Source organism: Aphelocoma coerulescens, chromosome 3 (genome assembly GCF_041296385.1).
Source record: "Aphelocoma coerulescens isolate FSJ_1873_10779 chromosome 3, UR_Acoe_1.0, whole genome shotgun sequence".
NCBI lineage: Eukaryota > Metazoa > Chordata > Aves > Passeriformes > Corvidae > Aphelocoma > Aphelocoma coerulescens.
Genome location: NC_091016.1, coordinates 123,589,134 through 123,616,908, shown reverse-complemented (window position 1 = coordinate 123,616,908; position 27,775 = coordinate 123,589,134). Strand labels below are relative to the sequence as shown.

At 42.9% G+C, this 27,775-nt stretch overlaps 1 protein-coding gene across 3 annotated transcripts in view; it reads right to left on the bottom strand.

Annotated features, from left to right (window-relative positions):
• Nucleotides 1-27,775, bottom strand: part of KIF13B (kinesin family member 13B) — a 120,446-nt gene that overhangs the window by 7,986 nt on the left and 84,685 nt on the right. For 2 of the 3 annotated variants that reach the window (XM_069011851.1, XM_069011852.1), the window contains exons 28-39: nucleotides 27,382-27,508; nucleotides 26,008-26,063; nucleotides 24,915-25,039; nucleotides 23,617-23,793; nucleotides 22,070-22,162; nucleotides 20,742-20,894; nucleotides 19,759-19,836; nucleotides 19,078-19,131; nucleotides 18,189-18,209; nucleotides 11,481-11,598; nucleotides 11,089-11,222; nucleotides 1,279-1,341 (exon numbers count right to left, since the gene is read on the bottom strand). In XM_069011851.1, coding sequence (XP_068867952.1) covers nucleotides 1,279-1,341; nucleotides 11,089-11,222; nucleotides 11,481-11,598; nucleotides 18,189-18,209; nucleotides 19,078-19,131; nucleotides 19,759-19,836; nucleotides 20,742-20,894; nucleotides 22,070-22,162; nucleotides 23,617-23,793; nucleotides 24,915-25,039; nucleotides 26,008-26,063; nucleotides 27,382-27,508 — 1,199 coding nt within the window. The remainder of the gene's footprint in view (nucleotides 1-1,278; nucleotides 1,342-11,088; nucleotides 11,223-11,480; nucleotides 11,599-18,188; nucleotides 18,210-19,077; nucleotides 19,132-19,758; nucleotides 19,837-20,741; nucleotides 20,895-22,069; nucleotides 22,163-23,616; nucleotides 23,794-24,914; nucleotides 25,040-26,007; nucleotides 26,064-27,381; nucleotides 27,509-27,775) is intronic. The other variant, XM_069011853.1, reaches the window with a different exon arrangement.

Sequence of the window (27,775 nt, the reverse complement as noted above, 5' to 3'; positions counted from 1 at the left end):
CGAGAAATACGCTCCCCAATATTTACTGAAAAATTATTTATATTACAGGAATGGTCATTTGCTGTTTGAACAGCAGGATTTATATGGAATGGGAACCAGCCGTGATCCATAAGTCTCTCACGGTTATTTGGCTTAACTCTCTGGGTGGATAAATCATCCCCCTGCACCTAAACTGTCATTTCTGTCCCCGTTTCCAAATGCCATTCCCACCTCAGCGCCGCCAGCACCTCGCACTTCCACAGGATGAAATTAACTGCACCTCACGAGATTAACAGCCCATTTCAGTGATGTATTTCTTGGCTGTAAAGTTTACTAAATCTGATAGATCAATATCTTTTGCCAGCACATGTACTCTAAAAGATTAGGATGTCTCTAAATCTCTTCGGGAAGGAGGGAGGGAGGGGAGTGCTAATAGGAAAGGGGGGAAAAAAAGGGGTTGGAGAAAGGCAGATTTGAACAAATCCTGTCTCAGGTGAACATTTTTGTTTATTATTCACAATTTTGTGATTTCTCCCATCTAGTGGTTGAGTGTCCCAATCTACAGGATTTTCAGCTTATTCCCAAAATGCCTTTTCCGTTGGAAACATAAGCAGCATTTGAAGAAACAGGGATTTGACTGGATTACAGGAATTTCAGCACCAAAGGTTTGCTATTGCTAAGTGAAATGTAATAAAAAATAAAGTAATTTGTTTTTTAAGTGGGTTTTTATTAAATATTCCAGCAGATTAAAGCCACAGTGTTCACTTTCCTATGGCAAGGGTGGTGTCCACATGGACTCAGGAGCTCTTTCTCTGGATTCTCCCTTTGGACAACACACAGTTTTCTAAGACAATAAAAGCACAGTGGGAGGAAGCTGATGTGCTGCTCAGGGACTGAAGTTCTGCTGAGAAGTGGGAGATCACAGGGTCTATTTTCTCTCCAGCTTAGCAAGAGTTTTTCCCTGATATTATGGCAAAATGGGGAATTAAGCTCCACACTTGGAATAACAGCCACGTCCTGCTTATAGACACTGTCAGAGCCTAGAAATTTTCCTTTTAAAGCAGCAAACCAGCTAAATTTCAGCGAATTATCTGCTAATGCTTTCAAGTATAAAAATACAACCAGGAATAGGAGAGGAGATTTTACCAGGACCTGTAACACCCAGCAGCCCAGGCTGAATTTTACTGTCTCACAGCGAGGCAACAGCACAAGTGCAACAGGTTTTAAGCAGCTGATGCTTCAGCCACCTCTGGCAGGTGAATAGAAAAACTGTATCCTCACATCCTGGGATGTGCTCACCTGTTTTATCCTGGCAGCACTGGCATCCAGACTGGCTGACTGAACCATAATTCGTGGGACAGCCTGGGGGGAGGGAAATGAAGAGAATCATTCAATGAAAGGATTAAATATTGTCAAACTGGTAAATGTTAAAGTTTGTATTTGAAATGTAGGGATCCTAAGTAAACCTTTGCCATGAAAGGATGGAAAACTAAACGGGGCTTTCAGTACTTGAAATGGAGTTTGTCAAAAAAAGAGGAGAGGGACTTTTTACACAGGCAGAGGGAACAGGGAACAGTTTTAACCTAAAAAAGATTTAGGTTAGATATGAGGATAAAATCCTTCCCTGTGAGGGTGGTGAGGCCCTGGCACAAGTTTCCCAGAGAAGCTGTGGCTGCCCCATCCCTGGATGTGTTCAAAACCCACGTGGATGTAGCACCTGAGGACATGGATTGGTCCTGACCATGGGGCTGGTGCTGAGTTATTGTTGCACCTGATGATCTTGAAGGCCTTTTCCAACCTCGAGGATCCCACAATTTGATCTCCAGAACTCCTTCTCCATCTCCCCAGTCCCTATACCAGTTTGGATCTGAGCATTATTGGCTTTAACTCAAAAAGCAAGGCAGAATCCAGGTCTGTGCATTGTCTTTTCCAGGAGTGCATTCCCACTGCTGCTGCAGGGCGTTGGATACTGACAAGAAATGGCCCTCCCTTGCTCCATATTCAGGTTTTTATGTGGCAGATTTGAAATAATCCCTCTCCTGAGACCAGAGCAGCACATTGTGACAGCTGATACAAATCTGAGACTATGCTGCTGGCTTGGGCTGTCACACAGGAGGGAAAGGAACCCCCAGTTCAGTGCAGAACCTCGGGAAAGGGAAGCACGAAGAGAAGGAGAGGGGAGAAGAAGGCAGGAACATCTCTTTAGCTGTGTTAAATAATTTACTGCAAGTGCAGGTTCAGACTTTGAGGGGAAGAGCTCCTTAAGGGAGACACATTACACAATTTGGGAGCTGTATGCTTTTATTCTTTTTTTCTCCAAGAGACTTGAGAATTCCTTCTGTACAAACACCCAGGCAGTGCTCAGCTCCCAGACAAGTGATTCCCAGAACTCAACAATCTGTTTAAAGCACTGAAACCTTCCAGCTGAAGAGGAAGGAATCTTCTCTTGCCTCCCTTCTAAGCCCAGCAAAGCAGGAATATGACTAAACTGACCCTCAAGAGGAATAATCATAGGAGAAAAGAACAGTTATTATTTATACAGAGATTGCCAGGCATTAAAAAACCAAGGTGGTTCAAGGTAGAAAATAAAGACAAAAGATGCACAAACCCCCAAGAAGGTCACAGTGGACCCAAATAAAATTTTTGAAGACATTAAAGCTCCAATTCAATGAAAGGAAGCAGGAGAGGAGGGGTTTTTGCTTGTTCCTAAACGTGCTAAATGAAAATTCACCACTGGAATAGGGTTCAGGGCAAACTGGCTCTGTTTTGGGTGCACGAGTTTGAGCATTTTGAGATCCTCACTGGGACAGCACCTGGGGCTCCAGGAACCAGATGGATCAGAATAAACCAGTGAAGAAACCCTGCAAATTTTAGATTTTACAAAATTTGTCCAGTGCTTATTATCCAGAAATAAGCACTCAGAATTGGAATAAGAAAAAGTGTTTAAAGCTATTTCTCAGTTCCTTTGATTTCCTTTTCTCCCTTTAAAATAAATAAACAGAGGGAAGTGTTTGTTTTGGTTTTTTATCTCTCCAAAACCTCCAGTCTTACAGCCTGCAAATCCACAAAAATCTAAAAATCCAGTTGGTATCACACAGCAAAAGAAAGAAAACCATTAGGCTCTAATCACTCCTCATCAAGTTCTCCTCCTGAAAGGATGACAGATCTCCAAACTACAGTAACTTTGCCAAGCAAAGTTTAGAAAAACAGGGAGAAAAAAGCAATTATGAGAGGTGGCACTTGCCCAGCTTTGTGCTGACAAGAAGCAGATGGGCAGGAACAGCCTCACTGGGGCAGCGAGGGCACCACACCAGATCTGTGGGATGAAATGCAGTCAAATTCCTTGTGGAGGGGGGCACTGAAAAAAAAAATGTGTTGGAACTGTGTGGGAAGACATTGCTGGATGAAAAATATTTCTGGATCCAGAGCCAAATTCTATTATTAAATGTTTGTAGATAGTGACTGCTAAACTCGACGTATCTGTTTATCCACTGCCAAAACACGGCCTGTTTACAGTGTGATGGTTTCTGGCAGAATTTCTTCAACCAAGCTGACAAAACACGGAGTGAGGGAGAACAGGAAAGCAGTTCACTTTAAAGCATCTTTGATTGTCTTCTCCTAAGAGCTGCTGCTCTGTGCAGGGTGATTATGAGGATATAAAGAAACTGGACATGCCTCAAGTGGGTGCACTCACATCCCAGAAAACTCCTGTGTGCTGGGATGATCCCACGGCGTGGGCAGCGGGGGAGGGGCAGATTCTGCCCCTCTGAGACCCCACCTGCAGAGCTGCTCCAGCCCTGGGACCAACAGCAGAAGGACGTGGAGCTGCTGGAGAGAGTCCAGAGGAGGCCACAGAGATGTCCCAAGGGCTGGAGCTCCTCTGCTCTGGAGCCAGGCTGGGAGAGCTGGGGGTGTTCACCTGGAGAAGGCTCCAGAGAGACCTCAGACCCCTTCCAGTGCCTAAAGGGGCTCCAGGAGAGCTGGAGAGGGACTTGGGACAAGGGATGGAGGGACAGGACACAGGGAATGGCTTCCCAGTGCCAGAGGGCAGGGATGGATGGGATATCAGGATGGAATTCCTGGCTGTGAGGGTGGGGAGGCCCTGGCCCAGGGTGCCCAGAGAAGCTGTGGCTGCCCCTGGATCCCTGGAAGTGTCCAAGGCCAGGTTGGACAGGGCTTGGAGCACCCTGGGATAGTGGGAGGTGTCCCTGGTGGGACAGGATGAGCTTTGAGGTCCCTTCCAACCCAAACCATTCTGTGATTCCATGGTGGTTCTACGAACCTTTGATCTCTACGAGTGCGCATTTTGTGCTCACTGAGAGGTCACTTTGCACATTCTCTGAGGTGACCAAAAGAGAGCCCAACCTGCCACACTGGTGAGCTTGAAGAGGAAAAGCAATTGTGTGTCCGTCCCCAGTTACAGAGGCACCAACACTAATCCTGAATGAACATCTTTTCATCCCATAGATTCCACACACATATAGTGGCCACCTCTTCAAAAGGCTCAGCAAAACACATTTGGTATTTTTGTGTCATTAAAGACTTTGTAAAACGCCTCTGGCAGCGGTGGCTGATGACTTCAGTGCAAAGCCTTTGATTTCGTGTCACTTGGATGAAAATCCCTCAGTATTAACACCCAATATGCACAAAGTTCAGTGGCATTTAAGAGAACAGATCGGGCCAGGGCAGCCAAGAACTGTCCTGTTGTGAAACACAGAAACATAAAGATTTTAGTTATAGGCTAGCTGTGCTGAAATTAGTTAGAAGAGGAAGGAATTTGGGCCCAGCTAGAGTTAACTAAAATAGTTAAGAGAGCTGGACCTGAAATGCGTTTTAAGATGTTAGTAATTGATTACTGAATAACTGATGATCTGTCATTTGTATGTTTGCTTAGCTGTGCTTAGAACGAGGAACAGAAACATTGATAAGTTGGTGTAGGGAACAAGGACAATTCCCAATTTCCTCCCTTGGTGGGAACCCATTCAAAAGTCACGCAAGAGGAAACTCAGAGGTCACTAAAGCAATTAGGATTGTTAAAGTTCAGAGAGGCAAAAAGGTCAAAATGAGGAAGAGTTACTTCATCCTTTTTGGGACCACTGACCCAATTCAGGACCACCGACTCAATTCAGGGCACACACTACGCATGCTTAATGACATTTAAGCTCATTTCCATACGAAGTGGAGAATGGGAGGTGTAGATGATGCCATGAAGATTTTTGCCTTTTCTTTTATACCCCTGTTATACCTTTTTACAACTTCTGTATTCCTAGTGCTTTTTCCCTACATTCTTGGACTTGTTTGTCAAGCTGAGAGACCAAACATTTGAGAAGCTTTGTAGCCAGAGATCAGTGTGCCCCAGACCCCAAAGTCCTCTCCAGAACACATTCTGTAAACCAAGATAGAACCATCCAGGGGAAGGTTCCTTGGGGAGGGGGGCTCACTTGAGCCTCTCATTGGGGAATCTTTGATAGATATGCTCATTAGTAAAACCTATAATGTTATACCCAATGTTGGGGAGGGGGTCAGACAGAGAAAAAGAGAGAGACATAGATAGACTCGGCAGGGTGCATCTCAATGCATATGACCTGGACGTGTACACCTAAGGATCCTTAAAATAAATACCAAGGTAAAATCCCTTTTCCCCTTCTAACCGTGTTTGACTGTTGATTTTAAGACCAGGAAAAGGCATCACTAATGTTATGAATATGCATTTGTATTTTGGATATTCATAATTTTTGTAAATAGAAAGCGCTGTGTTTGCTTGGATCGGGGCCCTGTGTCTTAGGGAGCCATCCCACACTGAGCCTGGCACCAATAAAACATGCACTTTCTAACTCTAAACTGTTAGAGAGTTTTTGTCTGTCTCAGCTGGATATCGATATTAGATCGATATTCATATTTTGGTAAATCAAGTGCCAGGAATGGTTTAGCCAAGGTTGATACAATCCTAACGGGACATTATCCCAAATTTCCACTGCTCTTCTCTTAAAAGTTACTCCCCCCTGCCCCCAACAATATTCCTCTTCAAAATTATTTTAAAATCAAGGGCAAAGTCATTAATCACTCAAATATAAAATCTCCTGCCTTCCACAAGGAGATCTGAAATCCAGTGCAAGTTAATTTGTTGAGGTTTTTTGGTGTTTGTTCATTTTCTTCTCTAAATACACTCTGTGTTTAAATATTAACCCAAACAACCCCCTCTTAATTCCACCTTCCCTATGTGGAAGATTTCAGCCTGTAATAAGACTTCAGAATTCCCCATTTCTAGTACCATTTATACAAAATGAACCACACCATTTTCTATGCAGCTAAATTACTTCATTTCTAGGTCCTGGCAGATAAAAAGAGTAATTCATACCCATTTTTAAGTTAGTTTATAAAGAAATTTGAGCGGTTTGAAACTTCCAAAGTCAGTTTTCCACACTCATTCTCATCAAAAACGATTTGTATTTGAGGATGACAGCAAAAACTGAGCTCAGAAAGAAATCAAAACACCAACAACTGAGTCACAAGGAGACACACGAGCTCTGCTGTGGAGCTCTGCTGATTGTAGCATCCAAATGAGTTTTTACTTGAAACTCTGAAAAAAAAAAAAGCCCTCAAGATGTTAAAGAAGGTTCTCTGAGGCCACATTATTTACATTTGATTAAGGAATGTCAGTTCTAGCAATTACACTGTGCACCAGGCCCATCCATGAAACTGTTATTTTTTAATGGACTGCCAGAAAAGGGGCTTTGTCTATTTAGAAAGCCTTTCATTAACTGCATTTCATTCGTTTTTAGGATTAATTTCTATGTCTGCATCAGAAGGTGGAAGGGAAAGAAGTGACAGCTGCCCTCTCCATGTGGCTACACCATAAAGCACAAATGAATAACATGGAAATTCAGAGAGTTTATTATCATTTTTTTAAAAAATGAATCTGTGACTCAAGATCTCTCTTAAGCCACGTGCTAACAAAAGACATCTGAGCATCCAAAACGATTCTTGGAGAGGAAGGTGACCAAAATCCACTAACCAAATTGGCCACAGGAATTTTCTTCTGCCACACCAATGCCAAAAAACCAGAAACTGGTATTTAATATGTCCATTTTTAATGTCAGCACCCAGTGATGCCCTGAAATGCAATTACACAGGCAGCTCCTGGAGAGCCACGGGGTCACAAGGGAAAAGAACAGGAATTCTGCTTGGTGCACCCTGGGAAAGCCTTAGCATGTGGATAAAAAAAAGGAGTTTCAATTCCTACATAATATAATTAAGCACAGAGAGATGAAACTCTGCTTCTCCATCCACCTACATGTTTTACACAAGGATTCTAAGCTTTTCCCCACAAGCAGTGAGGGGCAGAAGGCTCCAAATCTTGCACTCTGTGGTTCTCAGCTTTTTCCAGAACAGGCTGGGAGAATAAAAAGCAATTCCAGCCATCGAGAAAGGTTTCAATTGTTGGCTTTTTTTTAATTTTATTTTTTTATTTACAGACTACTGGCAATTAATTTAAAGGCACCAGATAAAGGAGAAAAGAGGCATTTTCTAACTTGAAAGTATATAAACAGCTTCATCAGAACCCAATCTTTTAGGTACATAAACAGCTTCATCGGAAGCCGTTCTGCGAGTTACATAAAGAATCCTATTATGCCAAATTAATTCAATCTAACTAATTAGAGAGCAGGAAGTTCTTTCAATTATTTTATGTGCTGTCTGAGAAACACACTTGAATACGAGAGCAGATTTCATTAATTGCGGTTCATTATTCTCCAGATTAGTTACTAAACTTGCAGCAGAAGGTCAAAGACAGCAATTTTGTTCACTGCCACCACCTTGACTGGGATGCCTCTGCTTTTTTTTGGTTTTTTGGAAGCTCCAGCAACCACTCTAAACAAGGGAAGATCACTTTGTGAAGATCATTTTGTGTGGGCTCACTTGCTTTAAGGTTGATGCCGCTCTAAGCAATGGGCAGGAATGAAATAAAGAGCTGCTAAAAAAATTAAAAGTGTATTTTTGTAATGACTGATCAGAACTGATCTCCTTTTTTACTGGCACAGCATCAGAGATTTGGTACTGCACCCACTTGGAATGGTCATGGTGAACTTAAATTCAACTCCAGACTTGGATAAAGGTTCAGTCCTGCTCCTTTGGAAACTGAAAAATCATGGAATATCCTGAGTTGGAAGGGACCCACCAGGAGCATCCAGTCCAGCTCCTGGCCCTGCACAGACACCCCAACAATCCCACCCTGTGCATCCCTGAGAGCATTGTCCCAGTGCTCCTGGAGCTCTGGCAGCCTTGGGGCCGTGCCCATTCCCTGGGGAGCTGCTTCAGAGTGCCCCAGCACCTTCTGGGGGGAAGAACCTTTTCCCAAAATCCAACCTGGATCTCCCCATATCTCAGCTTCCAGCCAGGAAAGGATGATTTAGATCTTTCCATCCTCTTTGCCATTTCTATTCCTGAACCTCGCTCTCCCAAACTGTTGTTTAGAGCAACAAAACTCCAGCACTTCCCAGTTAAGGCTCAGATTCCTTTGGAATTAAAGCCAGGAAGTCCTTTTTGGCTTTGCCTCCCCCTCGTACTTTTGCAGTTTACCACCCACTTCTCCCACCTTGCATGTTTATTTATGTCCCCTGCCACTGTGCACTACAATTTTGTTCTCCCACAGACCTAGAGGTGCTGTTCTGTATTCTCTGAGACTCAGAAAGATCATTTTTGTGTCCCCTCCGTGGTGCAGTTTCTCCAGTTCCACAGGAATTCCTGGCTGCCTGCCTGGCTCTGGCAGGTGAGGGATGAGGTGCTAAAGCTGATGGCCTGGCAGTGACCCCCCGAGCCCCCCGTGTCCCTCAGCCATCCATCACCACCTCCAGCTCAATTCCTCTGCCCACATTTGCATCCTCAGGCCATTAGAAAGAAGCAGCACGGGAGATTATGGGATGGGATATTTATGATCTTCAAGCCAGGCTTGCTGCAAAGGCACCTCCTTATTTTTGTGCTGCACAGAAGAAGCTGGAGCTGATTCTGGGGCAATTCCTTCAGGTTTTCTCTCTCTCTTCTGTGCACCTTTCCTTAGGTTGGGATTAGGAAAAGGTTTTTCCTCCCCAAGAGTGGTGGGGCACTGGAACAGCTCCCCAGGGGATGGTGACATTCCCAAAGCTGCCAGAGACCCAGGAATGTTGGGACAGCGCTCTCAGGGATGCACAGGGTGGGACTGTTGGGATGTCTGTGCAGAGCCAGGGGTTGGATCAATGATCCCTCTGGGTCCCTCCACCTCAGGATATTCCATGATTCCCTGGGATTGCTGACAGCAGTGAAGAAGCCCTGTTTCCTTACAGATAGAGCACAAGGAATTTGTAAAACCTCTGAAACCAGGGAAGTGTCTTTGCAATACAACTGATTGGTTCCACTGCAAAACCTGAAAGCAGAGAATGATTCTAAAATCGCATTTGATTACACAGATCCAGTGGTCATGGAAAGCCTGGGTTGCTTTCCAGTGCAACCAAGCATTAAAGCATCCCATAGTCCTCTTATTATTTTAAAAAACAAAGCATTAATAGCATTTCCTCTCCCATTAAAAATCACTGAGATCACGACCTGGTTGACTTTCCATAGTAATGCATAACATAAACTAAAATCTCATTAAAGAGATGTCTCTGTAGTTTAAAACTTGATTTCTAGACAAATCATCCACGACTGATCTTGAACAGGAAAGGAGTGGGAACAGGTGGTTAGACTAGAGGCAGGAAATTAGGCCTCGATTCTCCTCTCAGCTCTCACTGATTCACAGAGAATTCAAGAAGGTGTGAAAGGCTCTCACTGCAATTGTAAGAGCACCTATTTGCATCTTTCCACACCCAAATACCTTGAAAGAAAGCCACCACCTTCATTTTAATTCTCTACAGTTCATAGATGAGGGCGTTTGTACAATTGCAGCCTCAACAGCAAGCAAAAGGCAACACGAAAATGTGAAATGAATCCCCAGTCAAAAATATTTTAAATCTGCCTCATTCTTATTTGTGCTAGATGTGTCATAAGTTACTTTAAAAAATATTCAAGTATTAGTGGATTTATTTTTGCTCTATTTATTTAATATTTTACTGTATTTCTACTATGCCAAAACAACTTCCTGTGGTCTCGGGATGTTCTTGGAATGGCAAATTTAGTTGTAGCAAACAACAGAACAAAATACCTGGATCCAACCACAAAAAAAGAGTTATTCAGGGATTGTAGGGTTTGTTTTGCTGTGTTTTGAGGAAGATACTCTTTAAAATGTTTGTCCGCATGGCAAGAGTTGAGGAAAAGTCTGAGTTAACAAGTGACGAGCTTCCAGAACTCCAGGCAAGGGAAGAGGATGAGAGCAGAGCCAGCATGGACAGAATGGACTCCCAAAAACTTTCACATGAGATCCAGCTCCAGATTCATCTTCACAGCAGTCTGTTGAACCTTCAAAATTTACTTTATAGGGAAATATTCCTTGATAAATAAACCACAGCCTCACAAATGAAGGAGATTATATTATTTATAATGGGATTCTCTATTTCATCTGGTGTCTTTTCAAAAGACAGAAGGGTTTTTTTCAGTCAGTTTGACCATGCATTCACTTCTGCTCAGAGCACAGAAGCCCCATCTGGAGCAGGTGGGAGCTCTGCAGCACAACACCCAGAAGAAAAAAAGGAAATCAAATGCTTCCCTGACACGTGGAATAGATAAAAATGAACAAACACAACTGCCCCAAGTAGACAGGAAAAGATGGTAAAAGGCGAGGGGTGAGAGGGGATGGGATATGAAATAAGGAATTAAAAATAGAATTACATTTTCCTCCTGGCAATACACAAACACCACTAAGTGCCCTTCATAAATTTCACTATTGTTGCTGCGAGTGGGAGGCCCATAAATCACACTGGGAGTGGAGCTGGCACCTGTAAAAAGCCAAGTGGGCTGAGGGTGTATCAATAAGTTCCAGCAGCTCCGCTGTCCCTGGACAGGATGGAGGGGAAGTGGATCACGAGGCTTTGCTGTGCCTAAAAGCTTGGTTTGCTCTGCAACAACTTTTATAAAACAGCTCTTTGCCAGCAAGTCCAGCAGCACTCACCAATATTGAATTTCGTGGGTGATTTAATGCTTTACCTGCTGTGCAAGGGGAGAGCTCTGCCTGCCTTTTTTCTCGTCTCTGACAGGGAAGAGGGACTTCAGCAGCTTTGGCATCTGAGGCACGAAGGACTTGACAGGATTCAGGTAGGAAGCAGCCAGGCCACCAATACCTGTTGGAAAAAAAAAATTAAAATATGAAAACAGTTATTCTTTGGAGAAAGGGAAAAAAAACAACCCAAAGCTGACCCGAAACCCTCTATAAAAAATGTAAAAACCTCTTCTTTCTAGTCTGAGATGGCTTCTACGGTTGAAGAATTATCCAAGGGAAAGCACTCTCTGAGAGCAGCTCAGCTTTTTGTGACACTCAGGAGCTGCAGTGACTTCATTTCTCTTTTAGGGAATTCTCTGAGCTGTAGGAGAGCTCTTACCTGGATCAGGAGAGTGGTTTTGCTGCCCAGAGCCCGGCAGGGAGGTACGAGATGGGCTAATGCCTCTACTGGAGTTTGTGGCACCTTGGGACACATCTTGCTGACTCTCCCATCGACCCTAGAGGGGAAAAAAAGTTTTATTTTTCCAAGTTAGCACAACAGCAGGAGCACTGCAATCCTGACACACCCTGCACAGCCCCTCTGCCAAGCTCAGAGTGCCAGAGCTGAGGAAAGACCCTTCCCCAGAGGTGCTTTTAGTTGGCAGACCCAGCCCTGCAAAGATGAGCACCCTCAGCACAAAGGCACAGAAGAAGTTTATTTCCAGACCTCACAGTTGTAATATTTCACTCAGTTGTGCTGCTCTGTTTTGGAAGGTATGTTACAACCAGGTGAAAATAATATGGCACTGTCTGCCCAAAATTCCTGACTATTTTGCAGATCTGCTCAGGAGTAGTGGAAGCAGTGTCAGGAAAAAGGGGTGAGGACAGAGCTCTGAACAAGACAAGAAATACAAGACCTAAAGGTTGGATGTTTGTGCCTGGAGTCAGAGAAAGGAGGAGTTGATCAGATCAAGAAGAAGCAGCTGTGGCACTGTCAAGTTTTCCAACAGCCTGGAAAAGAGAAAGCTGGAATATCCAAGCTGTGGACAGCAGGAGCCACAAAAAAGACCAGGACAGGTTAGGGTTTGGACCCATGGTTAGTGAAGATAAAAGAAGATTATTTTCAGTCTTACAAGAGCCTGAGGCAGATGAGGAAGAAACACTGACAGAGAAAAGAGCAGCTCCTTTGCTTTCCCAAGATCCCAAGGCTCTCTGGTTGGGTTTTCCCATGGATCCCACACACCATTCTGCACATGAGGGTGACTTCTCTTGCTTTTAAAAAGGTCCAAAACTGTGGTTTTGGAACTTTCCTCTCAAACTCACAGCTAGAAACTGGCTCGGTGACAAAGCCTCCTGGCTAACAGAGATTAGAATCCCCAGGCCCCTATTTCCCATCAGCATGTGAGTGTCAAGAACCTACGTGGCAAAAGCCATTTTTTACTAATTCTCTCATCTTGATAGGTAAAATCATTCACAGGTTTGTCTGATTACTCCAAGTGACTGGCCAGGGTGTGTCTCTGCTGGAAGTTTCATGTGGATGCAGGACAGGGTTTGGTTTTGCTTCACCAAACTGGGTGTGCAGAGATGGAAGGGAAACCAAAATTCCATGGGGTTGTCCTGAAAACGTCTGAGGGAGGCATGCATGCAATGCCTGCCAAAGCAGTTCCTTCTCATTTACTTCATTTATAGGAGACCTGAGGGCAATTCAATACCCATTTATGAGTCTATGGGTCAAAAAAGTCCAGTCTCAGACTCTTCAAGGAGTCTCAGGGTCTTGTGGGAAAGTGTTGTCCTGTTCAGGTGGCAAAATGTTCTCAGGATGAGCTTCCAAAGCTTCTCCTTTCCATGATCAGAGGTTGCAAGGACAGGATGGTGCAGCCAAACTGATACAAACTGAAGTTTGATACTATTTTTTGTGTGTGTGTGTGTGTGTGTGTGTGTGTGAAGAGTTTTGCTATGGCTGGTGCAACATCTGGATTTTATTGTACACCTGAATTTTCCTTGTGTTTTAAAAGACAGAACAGGAAGAGAAATACTTCCACAGTAAAATGTGCAGGGAACATACTAAAAAGGAGTTACAAGGGATGGATGGACCTGCTGCATCCCAGACTATAAGTTTCCAGTATTTTTTCCTGGAGGAAGAGGGGGAAAATGTGCCTTTTCAAGAAGCTTCCCACTGTTGGATGCAAGGAATTAAACTGACCTTGAACATAAAAATGACAGGCAGCCAAACTAATCTTAACTGGAACTTGAAGTCATGAATGTTTCACAAATAATAAATAAGCCAGGATAGGAGGAATAGATTTCTCCAATGGGTTGAAGGTCACAGTGAGCAGCCCAGGGCAGGAATCATTTCCATTTGGATCTATAAGTCAGTCCCAGGGAAGCTCTCCTGCTTTGAATAGCAAGTAACCTGCACTTGGGCAGAGCAGGACCTGTCCTCAGCCCTCCTGCTCCAGGTACACTCAAGTGCTGCAGCTGGGAAGTCGAATTTGGGATAACTGATGGATGTCTGAGGTCACTGAGGCAGCCATCCTGAATGTCAAGCTGATGGAGCCCGGGCTGGGAGCAGCAGGGGGTTGTTTAGTCTGCTACTTTTGAGAACTTTGGTGTTTAAGCCCTTCTTGAAAGCTTCCTGCTCTCTTCCTGCCCATGCCTTAAGCCTCCAATTCCAGCATTATCTTTGACCTGCAACTCATTTATGTCTTATACAAGTCCAAGAGTCACGTCTGAGGCTGGAAAGCTCCACAAAATGCTTCCATGAAACCATCTTTCCTATTCCTCATCCCCAAACTCCTTCATTTTTTTGGCTTTTGTGTTTCTACTAGTGCAGGTTTCTCTCCCAGGTGGCCTTACCATGTGCAGAGATTAATAAAGAACAGAAGACTCCAAGCAAACAGCACAAGACTCAAAATAATCTTGAAATACTGGTTTTGTTGCCTCCTGGCCTGATCTGCCATCAGCCTGGTAGATGCTGGCAATGGATGAGGAAAAAGAGCTACAGAAGGGTGGGAAGCATCTGAAAGCTTCATTTTTGGAGAACATAAAGCTTGATGAGTGATCTTTTTGGATCTTGGGATAGTGATCCACTTAAAGACACAGGGATTAAGGTGACACATCTTGAGCCAAGCCTAAGTGCTTCTGGAGAGCACAGAGACAGAAGAAACAGAACGAGTATTACAAATTTAAGGAGTATTGTAGTGTAGTAGAACAGGGACTGAATGCAGGTGAAGAGCAACTAAATCATTTTCTGAGTCATGATCTGTTGAGTCACAAGTGCCCTTCACTGACCGTTCCAAGAAAAAAATGATTTCAGGCAAATATCTTGACTTTCTAGCCCCGTTTGGGGAATGCTGAAAAAATGCAGTAGGTAAGAACCAGCAGAACCCTTTCAGAATATTCATCCTGTACAGAAAGAATGGCAACATTTGGTGACTTTTCCCACAGGAAAGGCCTTTTTTCTTTTTTTTTTAGGACCTTTTGGAAGTTTTGTTTCAGCCTTGGTACTATGGAAAACTACTTCTAAATAATTTTAAGTATTTTGCCAGGCTAAATAAAATGAAGGTCCTGAGAACAGGAATGAGTAAAAGATTTTTGTGTGGTTGTTTACTTAAGACATGCTGGGTTTTTTAATTACACTCGCATTGGGGAGAGTGAAAAGATCAGCATTTTAGCCTGAAGGTCAGATTTGTGACCCTCAACTCAGAGATGACAACAAACCATCAAAATTAGGTTGATCAGGGACCCAGGTGGAGAAACATATGGAAAAGAAAATACTGGAGACAACTGAAGTGTCAGCTATTGTGCAGAGGGAATTAATGAATAATCATTTTACTAAGCTGGATTGAAAGATGACCCATCTCAATATCAATAAAATAAAAATAAAAAGAACTATTAACTACATTAACTTGATGAAGTTCCCAAGTTTCCCACCTGGATGTCATCCAGCACACTCCCGTGCTGCTTTGTGCATTCACCAACTGCAACGCAACAAATTTAAAGTCTATTCTTATTATTATTTAAGTGCTGTGAATCTTTTCTCTCTCAAGAAGGGTGGTGAGAGAAAGAGAGAAAGCTTGTAAATCATTTGCCCAGAGGAGTCATCATTTCATGAATATATTTGGTCTCTGCCAAGTGACCAAACAGAGGTCAAGTGATTTAATTTAACAAATCAAAAGTAGCCACCAGAAGAACGCAAGTCCCTTGATGTGTTTTAATGCAGAGATGTTTATAAAGTGGTTTATTTTTATAACACCTTCTCCTCTGCCTTCTCTTCTTTCACACATCCTCCATGAAAAACCCCAGGGAATTTATTTCATGCACAAAACCTTTAGGGCAGGTAGGGATGATCACTGCCTAAGTCATCTGGAGGCTTTTACCTGACAAATCTTTCCTTGAAGTTGACAGACCATTAAAATGCAGCCACTGGGTAAGAGAAATGAATAGTTCTTGTGTTTTATTATTTCAGCAGTTCAGAAAAGGCTTAGGAAAAGGTGACCACATAGCACTGGAATACAAGCAAACAGCTGGGACACACAGCTGGGACAAAAGGCACTTGTTCTCATGAACAGCAGGATTATTCAAATTCAATCTACACAGTTATCAATTTGCTGAAAAAAACTCTGGTTCCCAGAAAAAACCTGAAGGTTGAATGGCACCATCTTGTCTTACTTGGATTTTGAGCTACAAATACTGGACCTTTGGGAAAGGAAGGACAACTGTCCAAGACAAAATGGTTCTTGTCAGAGGTGTTTTAAAAGCAACTTGTGACATTTTTCACCAATATGTGATTTAGTCTGATCTGTAAAACACCTCAGAGATGCCTTCCATTCATCGTGCCTCTGATTCATCCAGTTTAGTCAACTCAGTTTTTAAATTCAGTGTCCAACTGAATTAAATTAAATTAAATTAAATTTCCAACAAAAGCCCCCTCGAACACGAAAATTCATCCCCTGTATCTGATATCAGCACTCAGACACTCAATACCCCTGCATCACCTGACAAGTGCTGATGTGCAAGGAGAAATCAAACTCATCTCACTCTCCCCTAACCACATCTGCAGTGATAACAGCAGTAAAAATTGCCTTTTTCTCATTTAAGCAAGCAGACAGAACCCAGAGGTGAGCCCACGTGCAGTCCTGCTGACAACATGAAAGTCCATAAAACTCTTATGAAGTAAATTCAGAAAACAGCTCCTTGCCTTCTCAGCCAGCTGGGGAGGCTTCATCTCAGGAGTTATTAAAAATTCCCAATGCTGGCTTCAATGTTTCCCAGGAATGCACAGCTCAGTGTGAGAGTCATCCTGCTCCCTGGAATCTCTCTGTGCTGTCAGCACCCGGGGATATTCTTTCAAGGTGTTTTTTTCCCCCCAAAATGCGCCAATCCCACACCTCTGCTCCAGTCCTGGAGAAGGACTTTTCCAGCTCTTCAGGAGGCTGTGACCACCCATCCATGTTTTTACTAACAAAGTCTGCAGGATGAATCCATGCCCTAATTCTGGAAACTTTCAAGCTGCCTGTTCTGGTTGCACTGACACCATCTTTAATTCTTATTCCAACTCATACAATATGCTTGTTTCATATTCCTTTTTTTTTTTCTTTTTTTTTTTTCCTTTTAACAGAGGAATGAGCCCTGGCTCTTCTGAGTGCTGGAGAATGGAGCAGCACCCACATTCCAAACTTTACCACCATGGATGGTGCTTGACACAGAGGAATGAGACTCAGGAGCCCTTTCCACAAAGCTAAAAAATCCATGGTAAAGGCAACAGGAATGCAAGGAATAACAGAGAGAGATAATCAGAAAGAGAAATAAAGTAATGGAATAAAAGTTAAGGAGAGGAATATTCTGCAATGTGCCAAGGGCTTCCATCAATACTGTGGCACCCAGTTCAGGTGCTGTTACTGTCCTGTGACTGCTGTTTCCTGTGATACAACAAATAACTTGTTTGGGATTGGCTTACTGTAATAAACAACACCCAATTCCTGGTAAAATAACAATGAAATGACAACCCATGACTGCTGGAGAAGATTTCTTTGCCACCAAATTTCTCATCAAGGGACAAAGACATCCAGCTTAGCCAAAACTCTGCCTTATCAAGCCACTCTCAAATCCTTCATGCTAAAAAACGGACAGGACTGATCTCACCAGTGAGCTTTGTGACGTTTAAGGGACGTTTAAGGATCTGTTATTATTTCATTCGGATTACAAAAGCTTTTGCTCATCTTCCTATGGAAATGGGATCACTGAATGACAGAATAGCTTGGGATGGAAGGGTTTGAAGATCACCTAATTCCACAGGGCAGGGACACTTCTGCTAAGCCAGGCTGTGCCAAGCCCTGTCCAGCCTGGCCTTGGAACCAGAGATCCATCTAAAACCAGAAATTCCCGGCTGGGGAGGTTGCACCTCCATGTCCTGAGGAACAAGTGCCTTGGACTGAAGCTCACTGCAAGCAAAGCTCTGCCACCTCAGCTCCACATTCCTGCAGCACAGAGTCTCTGTCAGCAACTACAACCACGGCCAAGAGCAGCAAAACCTCATGCAAACCACTGCCAGTAATTCCAGTTAACCAAAGCTTGGGAAAGGGGGTCATTCCTCTGAGAGCACCAACACAAAACTAAGGACAAGCATGTTTTCCATTGGCCCAGTATTATTTAAAAGTAATTTGTTCACAGAAATCAAGAGTTGCCCACACTGAACTATAAAAGCCATAAAGCCTAAGCAAGATTTGGGAGAAAGTCTTAAAGTTTATCTCATCTCCAGGCTAATATTCCCTGGCAGATATTTAGATACTTGCTTGCTTTCATGTCTATTTTTTCTTCTGAAATGACTTCACCCTGTCCAAAAATCTGTGAGAAATGGCCCTAAACAGCTCCAGCTCTGTAAGAACCCATCAGATGCACCCAAGGAGAAAGTTCTCTGCTTTGTACCAGTTCACGCTGCATTAATGACAGGATTTCAATGGAAAAACTCGTTTGCTCTGTGCTATGCAAATGAGGCACCACCAGCAGCATCTTCAAAGCAGGAAATAAAAGCGTGTGAGTGAGCAAAATCAACTTTATAGTGAGATAAAATTATTATCCCACTCATTAGGTGGACCTAATGCATTACCTCTGCTGGGACCTTTGGGCTCTGAAATGTGCAATGAGAGAAATCATCGAGGGGAAGGAAGGAGAAAAACAGAAATCATTAAGAATCCTAATCTTTAATTCTTGCTTTAAAAACCCCTTACAATATTGAAACATCCCACAGTTCTCTCCAAACAGAAGTTGCTACAAACACTTTATCACCTGCATGTATTTTAGCATTCTCTCCATGGATCAGATGTAGCAGATTTAGCAACCAATGCTGGAGCACTACATCAAAATTCTATTATTCTGTGCAACTGCATTATGCATTAAAATGCCTTGTCACCACCAGATTCTCCCCCTCAAAATGACTCCACGCTTGCTGGGCAGAATATCTATCAGGAAGAGATCCTTCAGCTGATCTAGGATTTGGAAAATAAGCTTAAATTTAATTTTTCACCTCTTAAAGAAATGCTTTGGGTCTATACTGGTGTTTTTAAGGAGTGGAATGGGCTGAATTATCACCCACCACAAGTTTAGGACCACTGGATGGTCACAGACTTTTTCTCCACAGGCTTTTATTCTGTCTAGGGGTGGACTTGAACTAAAATAGGGACCCAAATCTCCTCCTTTCTCCCAGAATTCTTCCCTCCACCCAGGTGAAAGCTTTGGAAGAGCTGTAAAGCTGGACAATGCTCCTGACCATCCCACAGGGGCTGGGACAAGGAAGACCTGGGAACTTCCCCAGAGAGGTCCAGAGCAGCACATCCAAACCTATTTCTGTGCCAGGAGCAATCCCACGGATCCAGGAGCACATGGGGTGCCCCATTTTTCACAGACATTTCCCATTTCTGCTCCTAATCACTGGCAGAGTGGAGTCACTTCCTTTTTTTTCCTACTGAAGTTTTACCAGGAGATCTGCAGATACTCACCCTGTTACTGCTCAGGTTATAAGGGGGGGCTAAATCCTGGCGGCTTGCAGAAAGCTGGAAGAGTTAAAAGAAGCAGAATTATTTCTTAACAAGAACTTAAAAAAATTCCTAACCATGCCCCTTGACTCATAAGGCTGAAAAGGAACAGTTCTGTGGTTAAAGGAGAATTAAAATCCAAGAAATACAAAGTGAAATTTTAATTCTTGACCTGGGAGGAGCCAAAATTTGACACTAGTTTGATTACCAGTTCTATCAAATGATTTCTTTCCAAATTTTGGGCAGCAGAAGTCTTACTTTTCTTTTGCACAACACTGGTGCAAAGCTTAAGTTCAGCAAATACTTGCAACTTGCTTTCAAATCTTCTGAAGAAAAAGAGAAAAAAAATTCTTCAACTTGGACAATGAATGAAAAATCTCCAGTGTTCAGGAAAAAAAAAAAAAAAGAAGAAAAAAAGCAAAAGTTCTTTTTATGTTGCTTTTTCAGATAATGGGGACTTAGGGACTTGCCTGTATGACGAAAGCAGCTGGAATATGGGCAGATTTTGTCTGCACTTTGCAACTTCCACACTCAAAAATGAGCACAGGGGGGTGAAAAAGAAGGACATTCACTGCTCTATTCCATGATTCCAGCACCTGTGAATAAAGAGTGGAGCTGCTGGAGATGCCAGCAGGGAAAACTCACCCGATTCACGTTGGGGGAGCTCAGGCTCCTGCGGTAGAGTTTTCCTTTTCCCATCAGCTGCTCCTTTACAGCAACTTCCTGTCAGTCACAGAGAGCAAAACAAAGAAAGTGTATTTAGCAAGAATTAAAGTTCTGATCATCCCAGGATAGCTTTGTCTATACAAATAAAATGTGGCACAGGCTGCTGTCTGTAAAGTTCACATGGCTAAAATTATGAATGGATAAATTTTAACATCTGGTATTTTGCTGATTGGCACATGTAGGATTTTGCATCTAGTCCTGATTCTAGGAGATGACAGAGATGCAAAGACTGAGACTCTCTTTCCTAGCTGAGCTCCTATTTTAATCCTTTAAACTAATTATAAATGACAGGGAACTTGCTTTCAATATTTAAAGTGCATCACTTTCCCATGAATTTATAGTGGGCAGGCACAAGCTTCAGCTTGTTTTGCATAACTCTTCTCTTTGTGCTTGCATAATTTATATCCAGGAGAACAATTTTCAATAAATGTTTTTCTCTCCTGTATTTTTCCTGGTAAACAGATCAAGTTATAGCACTTAAAATTAACCCAATCAATGTCTTTTTTTTATTGGCAGGATGGCTTTGGTGAATTCGAGGTAGAATGTGGGCAAAATGACAGAAATTCCACTGGCAATTCCAGAAACTATTGCTGAAGCTTCAGAAAGCAAAAGTTAAGGCCACACAACTCCTTTTTCTGAACCAGAATTAGCAATGAACAGCCTTAAAACCAAACCAAGTGTCCCAGAAGTGTGCCCTGAACAAAGAACTCTCAGCCCCATCCATGCTGGAGCTGAGCGAGGACATCCCTGCTTCCGTGGATCTTTGCCATAGGTTTTGGGAGGCTGAGGTGTGCACTGGAGTGGTTTTTGGGGTTGTTTGGCAGCTTGTGTGCACTCAGGAGGGTGTTTGGACTGCTCCCACTGTTCTCAGGGCATTCCCTGCTGCAGCCCTGGAGCCAGACCTGGCGCAGCCGGTCCAGGGTGAGGATGTTCTCCACGGCCAGGACGCTCCGCAGGTACTTCTCAATGTAGGCTTCAGAGTCAGCTGAAGCTGCATCTTCCACGTTTGCTGCCATCCTGGCCAGTGCCTCCCGCTCCTCAGCCCCCTGAGCATCCTGGGGAGATGAAATGAGATGGCAGCCTGTTAAAATAAACCCAACATCTCCCACATCACTCCCGGAGAAAACGCACTGTTCAACCACGTGGCACCAGTTCAGCACTGTTTGTCCTTAAGCTCAGGGGCAAATGAGAACCATGGAATCACGGAACAGTTTGGGTTAGAAGGGACCTTAAATCCCATTCCACCCCCTGCCACAGGCAGGAACACTTTCCACCATCCCAGGTTGCTCCAAGCCCTGTCCAAGCTGGCCCCGGACCCTTCCAGGGACGGACAGTCCAGAACCTCTCTGGGCAATCACTGCCTCACCACCCTTAGAGCAAAGGATCTCTTCCTAATATCTATTCAAAATTTCTTCCTAATACCCACTCTAAGATTCTGATCCAAAGAAACACCCTGTGCCATGCAACCTGCACGGGTGCTCCTACCACTGTCACAGACATCTCAAGCTGTACGTGGTTATTGTTTTGAGGCTTTTTGGGTTCTTTCTGAGAGTCTCACAGCGAGATGTTGCCATTAATTAGCAAAAGGGCTGCATTCAGATATTTCATAATTAAAAAGTGCTCAAGCACATTTGGGGCGTTATCTAACCTGAGAGGAAAACAAAATTTCAACTGAGCTGCAGGAAGAAAAAAAATAGAACATTGCTTGAGAAGCATTTCAACAGAGAGTACAGAATGCAGCAGAACACGAAAGAGCCAGGCAGCAATCAGAGTTTTGGCTCTTCATGTGTTAATGTTTTCACAAGTGCTCGGATAGAGCATCTCTTTGGAAGGAAAGGATTAGCATCTAACTGGGAAATGCTCAGGAATCAAGAGATGCATAAAGACATTACTGAGAAAAAGCCACTTTGTTATTTTTTTCCACAGATTCTTGTGCTCTCCACAGCAGGCACTTCACCTGCCCATTTTTCCTCCCTCTTTTTCCCCCCTCTCCCTTCAAACTGTCTCTTCAAGGACCTGAGCAAATAGATGCTCACTCAACAAAATACACAGTGACACTGATAAGACAGAGGTTGCTGCTAAGTCACAGCGTGTGAAGGAATGGGCTCCATCTTTTACAAACCACAGCTTATCCTGGAAGCAGCAAGAGCCAGAATGCTCAAAATGAGGGGGAAAAGCACAAAATTAGAGGCTCTTGGCCAATTTGAGGCACTCTTGATTTCTTATTCACCTCTGGAATGTTTGAGACTATCTCAAAAGTGATGCCACAGCCAGGGATGGAACTTCGGGGGGACATTCTTCGGAGGAAACTCTGTGCAAAACCCTGTGGGGAGGAAACACAGGGAAAACGTGGATTAACAGATTCCAGCTGAAATAAACACAGCTCACAATGAAAGAAGCCCAAGCTCCAACCAATAAATATGTAAGAGGCAAAGATTTTAACTTGGAGAAAATAATTCGCTTGCCTGTATTGTAGATACAGAGAAGGATTCACTTCCTTCCTTGCAAGGTGACTGTTTCACCAAGCATCAGCTGCTTTTAGAGGTGTTTTTTTTTCCTGACAGAGCCCTAGGTGACTTGTCTTGAATATTGACAAGTACAGACATTAAATTCTTGACCAAAGAGATCGTTATGAAGAATGATTTAAGGGGCATGGTCATTGTTTATGCTGACTTGGCGCCTTGCAGGGTTAAGAACCGGACTGTTGAATTAATGCAGAGATGAGTCATTCAAAGATGCTGCTGAGACAAACTCCCAGGAAAGGTTATTGACAGGGGTTTTTAGAAAAACAGCAAGAAAGCCAAAGATTCTGTGTCAAATGAAAGTAAAAACCAGCATTGACTAAATCTATAGAAAACAGAATTGATGAAGACTTCACATGATTGTGATTATTGGCACGTTTAATTTATCTGTTCAATACAGTCTCCCATTCCATATGACAAAAAATTCACTGTTCTTCCCTTGCTGAGAAAAAGCTTCTGCCAGATGGAAGCACCAAGAACTGGGGTTCTACTCCCAGCATGGGGAGCTGCCTGCAGGGTGTCTGAGTGTAACCACACCTCTTCTCCTTGCTCCTGCTTCAGATTTTAACTACAGATGTGCAACCAGAATAACAATCCAGGCTTTCTGCTTTGTCATTATCACTGCCAGGGGAGGCTGGGTTCTGAGACAATGCTGAACAAACTCCTTCCTCCCCCATCGTTCTCAGGATTTATACTGTTTTCAGGGCATGATGCTGCAAATGGAATGACAACTTCACTGCCTGCCATTTACCAGACACCCTGCTCCCATCTACACATTATTGTAAGAGCACCAGCCGGAAACCATAAAGGACCAAGAGTGATTAACTCTGGTGAATTAACACAAGGGATGTCTCCTCCAACTATTCCTAGTTGATTTCTAAATACCTGTAGCTGTAAATAGAAAGGGTTAGCAGCAATGTGTGAACTTAATACAGGACTAGGGAAACACACAAGTTCCTTTATGCAAAATATGAACTCTGAGCTCACAAGAAATTAACTCTTCCCACTTTTTCCAGTGATAAAACACTCAGGAGTTAATAGAGAAATAACTAAACTTCTTACACTTAGATGCCACAGAGCCTTAAAAAACAAGCTGTGTCATCACCCACAATACAAGGGATACCAGGAAAACCACTTGGAACCTCAAAGCCTCGCTGGACTCTGCTGATACGGCGCTTCCATCCAGGCTGAGAGATGAGGGGAGAGACAAGGAAATCTGAGTCCTGGGAAGTGGGAAGGGCTGCAGGAGCTGTACCTGTCTGCCATAAACGTTGACACAGATGCGCTTGCGCAGCACCAGCTGCATCTCTGCAGGGTGGCTGAGCTGGACAGTGGCTCTGACAATCAGATAAACCCTCTCCTCTGCCGCCGTCCCCTTGCTGAGCTGGATGCAGTCGTGGACCGTGGAGTCCCACGAGGCTTCTGCTTTCACCTGCAAAAGGGGAAAAAAATAAAAATAAATGTATCCTCTAATAAGCATAATTAGGTGTATAATTAACTGTAATTAATTAAGCATAATTAGCAAAAATACATAATACATAAATTTTGAGAGTCAGCTTCTCCGTTTCGCTCCCTGTGAGGAAAAAATCCCCGCACTTTAGAAGAGGCCATTTAAAAATCAAGATCAGTTTGCCAAATGAAGATGTTGGGATTAAAAATGCCAACTTGCTCAAACTCTGGAACATTTCCTCTTGAAAAAAGAGCTTTGAATACCCAGGATCATTGCAAATAAATTATAAAATATGCAGAAGTGCAGGACCATTTGGCCTAATTTATTAAGATAAACCAGAGAGCAACAGAGATTGCAGTAGAAATCTTCCATCACACCACAAAAATTCTCCTGTTTGTATTTCAGAAATAACTTTGCTGAAGCATTTCTAGTAATACAGCAAAAGCTGTAATTTTTCTTTTTGCATGTTAAAATATAAGTATTACTGAAGATTGAAATGGTTTATCTTCAAGCCATAAACTGGCCTGGTAGCCAAATTTCCAGGCTTTAAAAACAAATCTGGACAAAAAAAAAACCAGAACACCTTAACAGAACTATCAGGAATAAACCTCCTCTAAAAATAGAAGAAGAAATAAATTTCAGAGAAAGGAGCAAAATTTCAAGGAGTAGGTCAGAGATTCTAAACCTAACAGCAAAAATTACAAACCAACAGTTGTGAAGTTGTAGAACTTTTGAGTTATGTGGCAAAATGGAGGATAATGAGTGTAACGATGCAGAGGTAAAACTGTTAACAATTCAGACTGTTTGGTTTTTCAGCTGGGGCTTTTGTACTCTAATTTGCTCAGGGGTTTTGCTTTGCTAAACACAAACTGAATCCCAAGGTTTCAGAATGGTTGGATTTGGATGAAGGAAGATCCTTGAGTTTTACTGTTTTCCAAATCATGGTTACACTCCTAGGGAATATTCCTTGAAAACAAAGTTGCTCACAGAAGAAACAAGTGCTGTACCATTTCTATGACATATTTGATGCATTATTTTCACATGTGGATATATAAAAAGAACAATTTAAAGACTAAAATTCCTTGGTCTGCAGCTTCTCTTACCTCACTGTCATGATGCTTCACAATCTGCAGCTCAAAGAATTCCTCCTCCTCCTCTGCCACCAGAGTAGCATCCCAGCCTCCTGCCTCTGGGTCATCCAGGTTATCCTGGGAGCTGAAGTCATCAGCTACAAACAGGAGGGGATGAGCAAACACAGGGTAAATCATCCCTTCTAAAAAACATCCAGCAAGTCATGAATTCACATTTTCATCCCCAACTCCCCAGCTTGGTTACTTTGACTTCACCTACAAAATTAAAGTTCCTGCATTGTTCCACTTAAAAAAAAAAAAAATCCCATTTCTAAACAGAAAGTGTGCACAAGAATTTGGGGACACAGACTCAAACGTGCCTAATAAAGGGCAGGAATCTCCCCTTGTGGCAAACACCCCCTCCTTGCCCACAGGTGCGTTTGCAGCACTGAGCTCACTTGGCATTAAGTGTGTGGTGGTGGTAAAATAAGCTGCTGCCTGAACAGAAAACACCCTACTTTTAGATCATGATGCAACAAACCCTTAATCTGGGTTTTGAGAAGCTCAACCTGTCCTGGCTGGAGTTATGAATTATTAACCAGCTCCTCTCTGAAGCCATTGGATCCACAGATGTGCTGTCCCAGGTGGACAAACCACCAATGTGAGGAGATTGCAGCCCAGGTCTCCTCACAACAGGCTGAGTGTCAGCTCCCCTTCTCACCTGACACTGCTCATCCAAAAGTTAACCCTCTAAACATACTAACAAGGATTTATTCAGCTGATTGCTCCCACACTGCTTTGGGGCTGCCACTTTCTTGGTTCCAATTTCCCATCTTCTGCAGGAGCGTGTGACAAATACACTGCTCAAATACATTGCTCCCACTGGATCTTGTGGCAGGATGTACTGAAACATGGGATTATTATAACCTGTGGTTCCTTCCATACATAACACTGTGGATTTTCAAACATTAAGCAGTATGTTTCAGGAAAAATGGGCATTTCTCCAATTAATCCACCTGCCATCCCAGGCTTTTACTAATTTTAGGAGCTTGCTTCAATTCTGTAACATTCATTGGCTGGACAAAGTCTGTTTTCAAAGTACTCTGTCATCTTAAGAACCACTTACCATTCAAGTCAAGGAATATAACAGGAATGTGAGTTTCCATACCAGCCACAGGAGTCCTAAAATGCAAGACAGGGACAACGGTGGCATTTAAAGTAACAGAGATTTACCCAGCACATGTCCCTGATGATCCAAACCCCCACGACATTGCATTCAGTCTGCAATTTTTAGCCAGACTATTGATAACCCTGGCAAACCTCTTTATTTTAATTTACTGCTGCAGATTCCAAGAGACTCAAATAAATTGGTATTTCTTTCATACCAGCTCTCTTAGAATTATTATCTTCTTTGACCTCTGCTTTCCAAAATGTTTCCTCTCTCTTAAATGCTAACAGCAAAATTAAGTTTATTTACTCTGACAGACACATTAATGAAATGCAAACCCCTCTACTTTAGTGATGGCAGGGAAAATGGAGAAGAGAGAATCAGAAAAGTCAGTCTCAAGGTTTTTAAACTAATACTGATGCTGCCTCTCCACACAGTTATTACTCTTTCTTACAAAACACACGTTCAAGAGCCAAAACTGATGAATTTATAGTGAGTAATAGCAGGCTGGCATCATATGTAATATATAAAGTGCTTGAATCATACTGAACATTTCCTCTGGTGCGAATGTGTGCAAACCAGATTCTTCCTGGAGCAAGTTTCCTGCAGCTCCACTGTTTTCACACCTAATGAAACACATCAATGTGAAAGTTGCTGTGTTTCAAACAAGAACTTGATCTTTTTTACGTTTTAGAAGCCCTGACAAACTTCAGCTTAAAACTCCATGACAGTCAATTCCATCAATAAATCCTGTTAGATGTTTGCTCAGAGAAGATATTCAGGAAGTTGCAAGCAACTGAAGATGAGGTTTGAGGTGAAACAACCCTGACTCCTTATCTGCAGTTGTTGCTCACAGCTGATCCAGCACAGCAGCCTCACTCTAGTGCTCTCTACTATTTTTAATGTTCAGAAAATCACATGGAACACTTGCTGACTAAACAGAGTTTGTTCTCACACCAGGAGCGCAACAAAATGCTCCTGGAGATGCAGTTTTATGATGAGGGGGCAGCTTTTAAGTGAATGAACTAGGTAGTTAACATATTAGCTAATTTTTTTAAATGGCGAGTCCAGTGGTAATAAATATTGATCCCTTTTTTCAGAAGGTTATAATTACACTCTGATCAATAACAGTATCGTTTACTAAACAGCATTTCTGGATTTCAGAGACACAACCTGATAAAATAATTTAAGCAAGAGGCCTAATTTTAACAACTTTGCTCATGCAGGGTACAGAGGCCAGACTGAGGAGAGAAAAAAAATGGCCACAATCCAAAGCCAGGAATGGGCTGTGCATCATTTTTACATTCCTCCTATGGGAATGGATGTTCCTACCACTCTGCAGGAGCTCCAGGGATCCCACTGCCAGCAGAAGGAACCATCACAGCATTCCTTTCCTCCGTCAGGGTCAGCCTCATCTCCAAAAGCTGAGCCTCCCGATCAGCATCATCTTCTGTTTTATCTGGAAGCAGGATGTCAGTCAGGACAGCAGAGCAGTTCTGAGTGCCTCTGGCATGTGGCAGTGATTCTACACCTCCCATGACAGAATAAACCCCGCTCTGCTCACAATTCAGCACACCAAGAAACACCCCAAAACAAACAAGTTCATAAAGTCTTCTCCAACTTTAATTTCACCCCAAAAAATTACTGCTGAGTTCAGAGATTCAACTCTCCATTAACTTCTTCTCTAAATTTGACAATATATTAAGATTAGAAGTGTGTGCACATC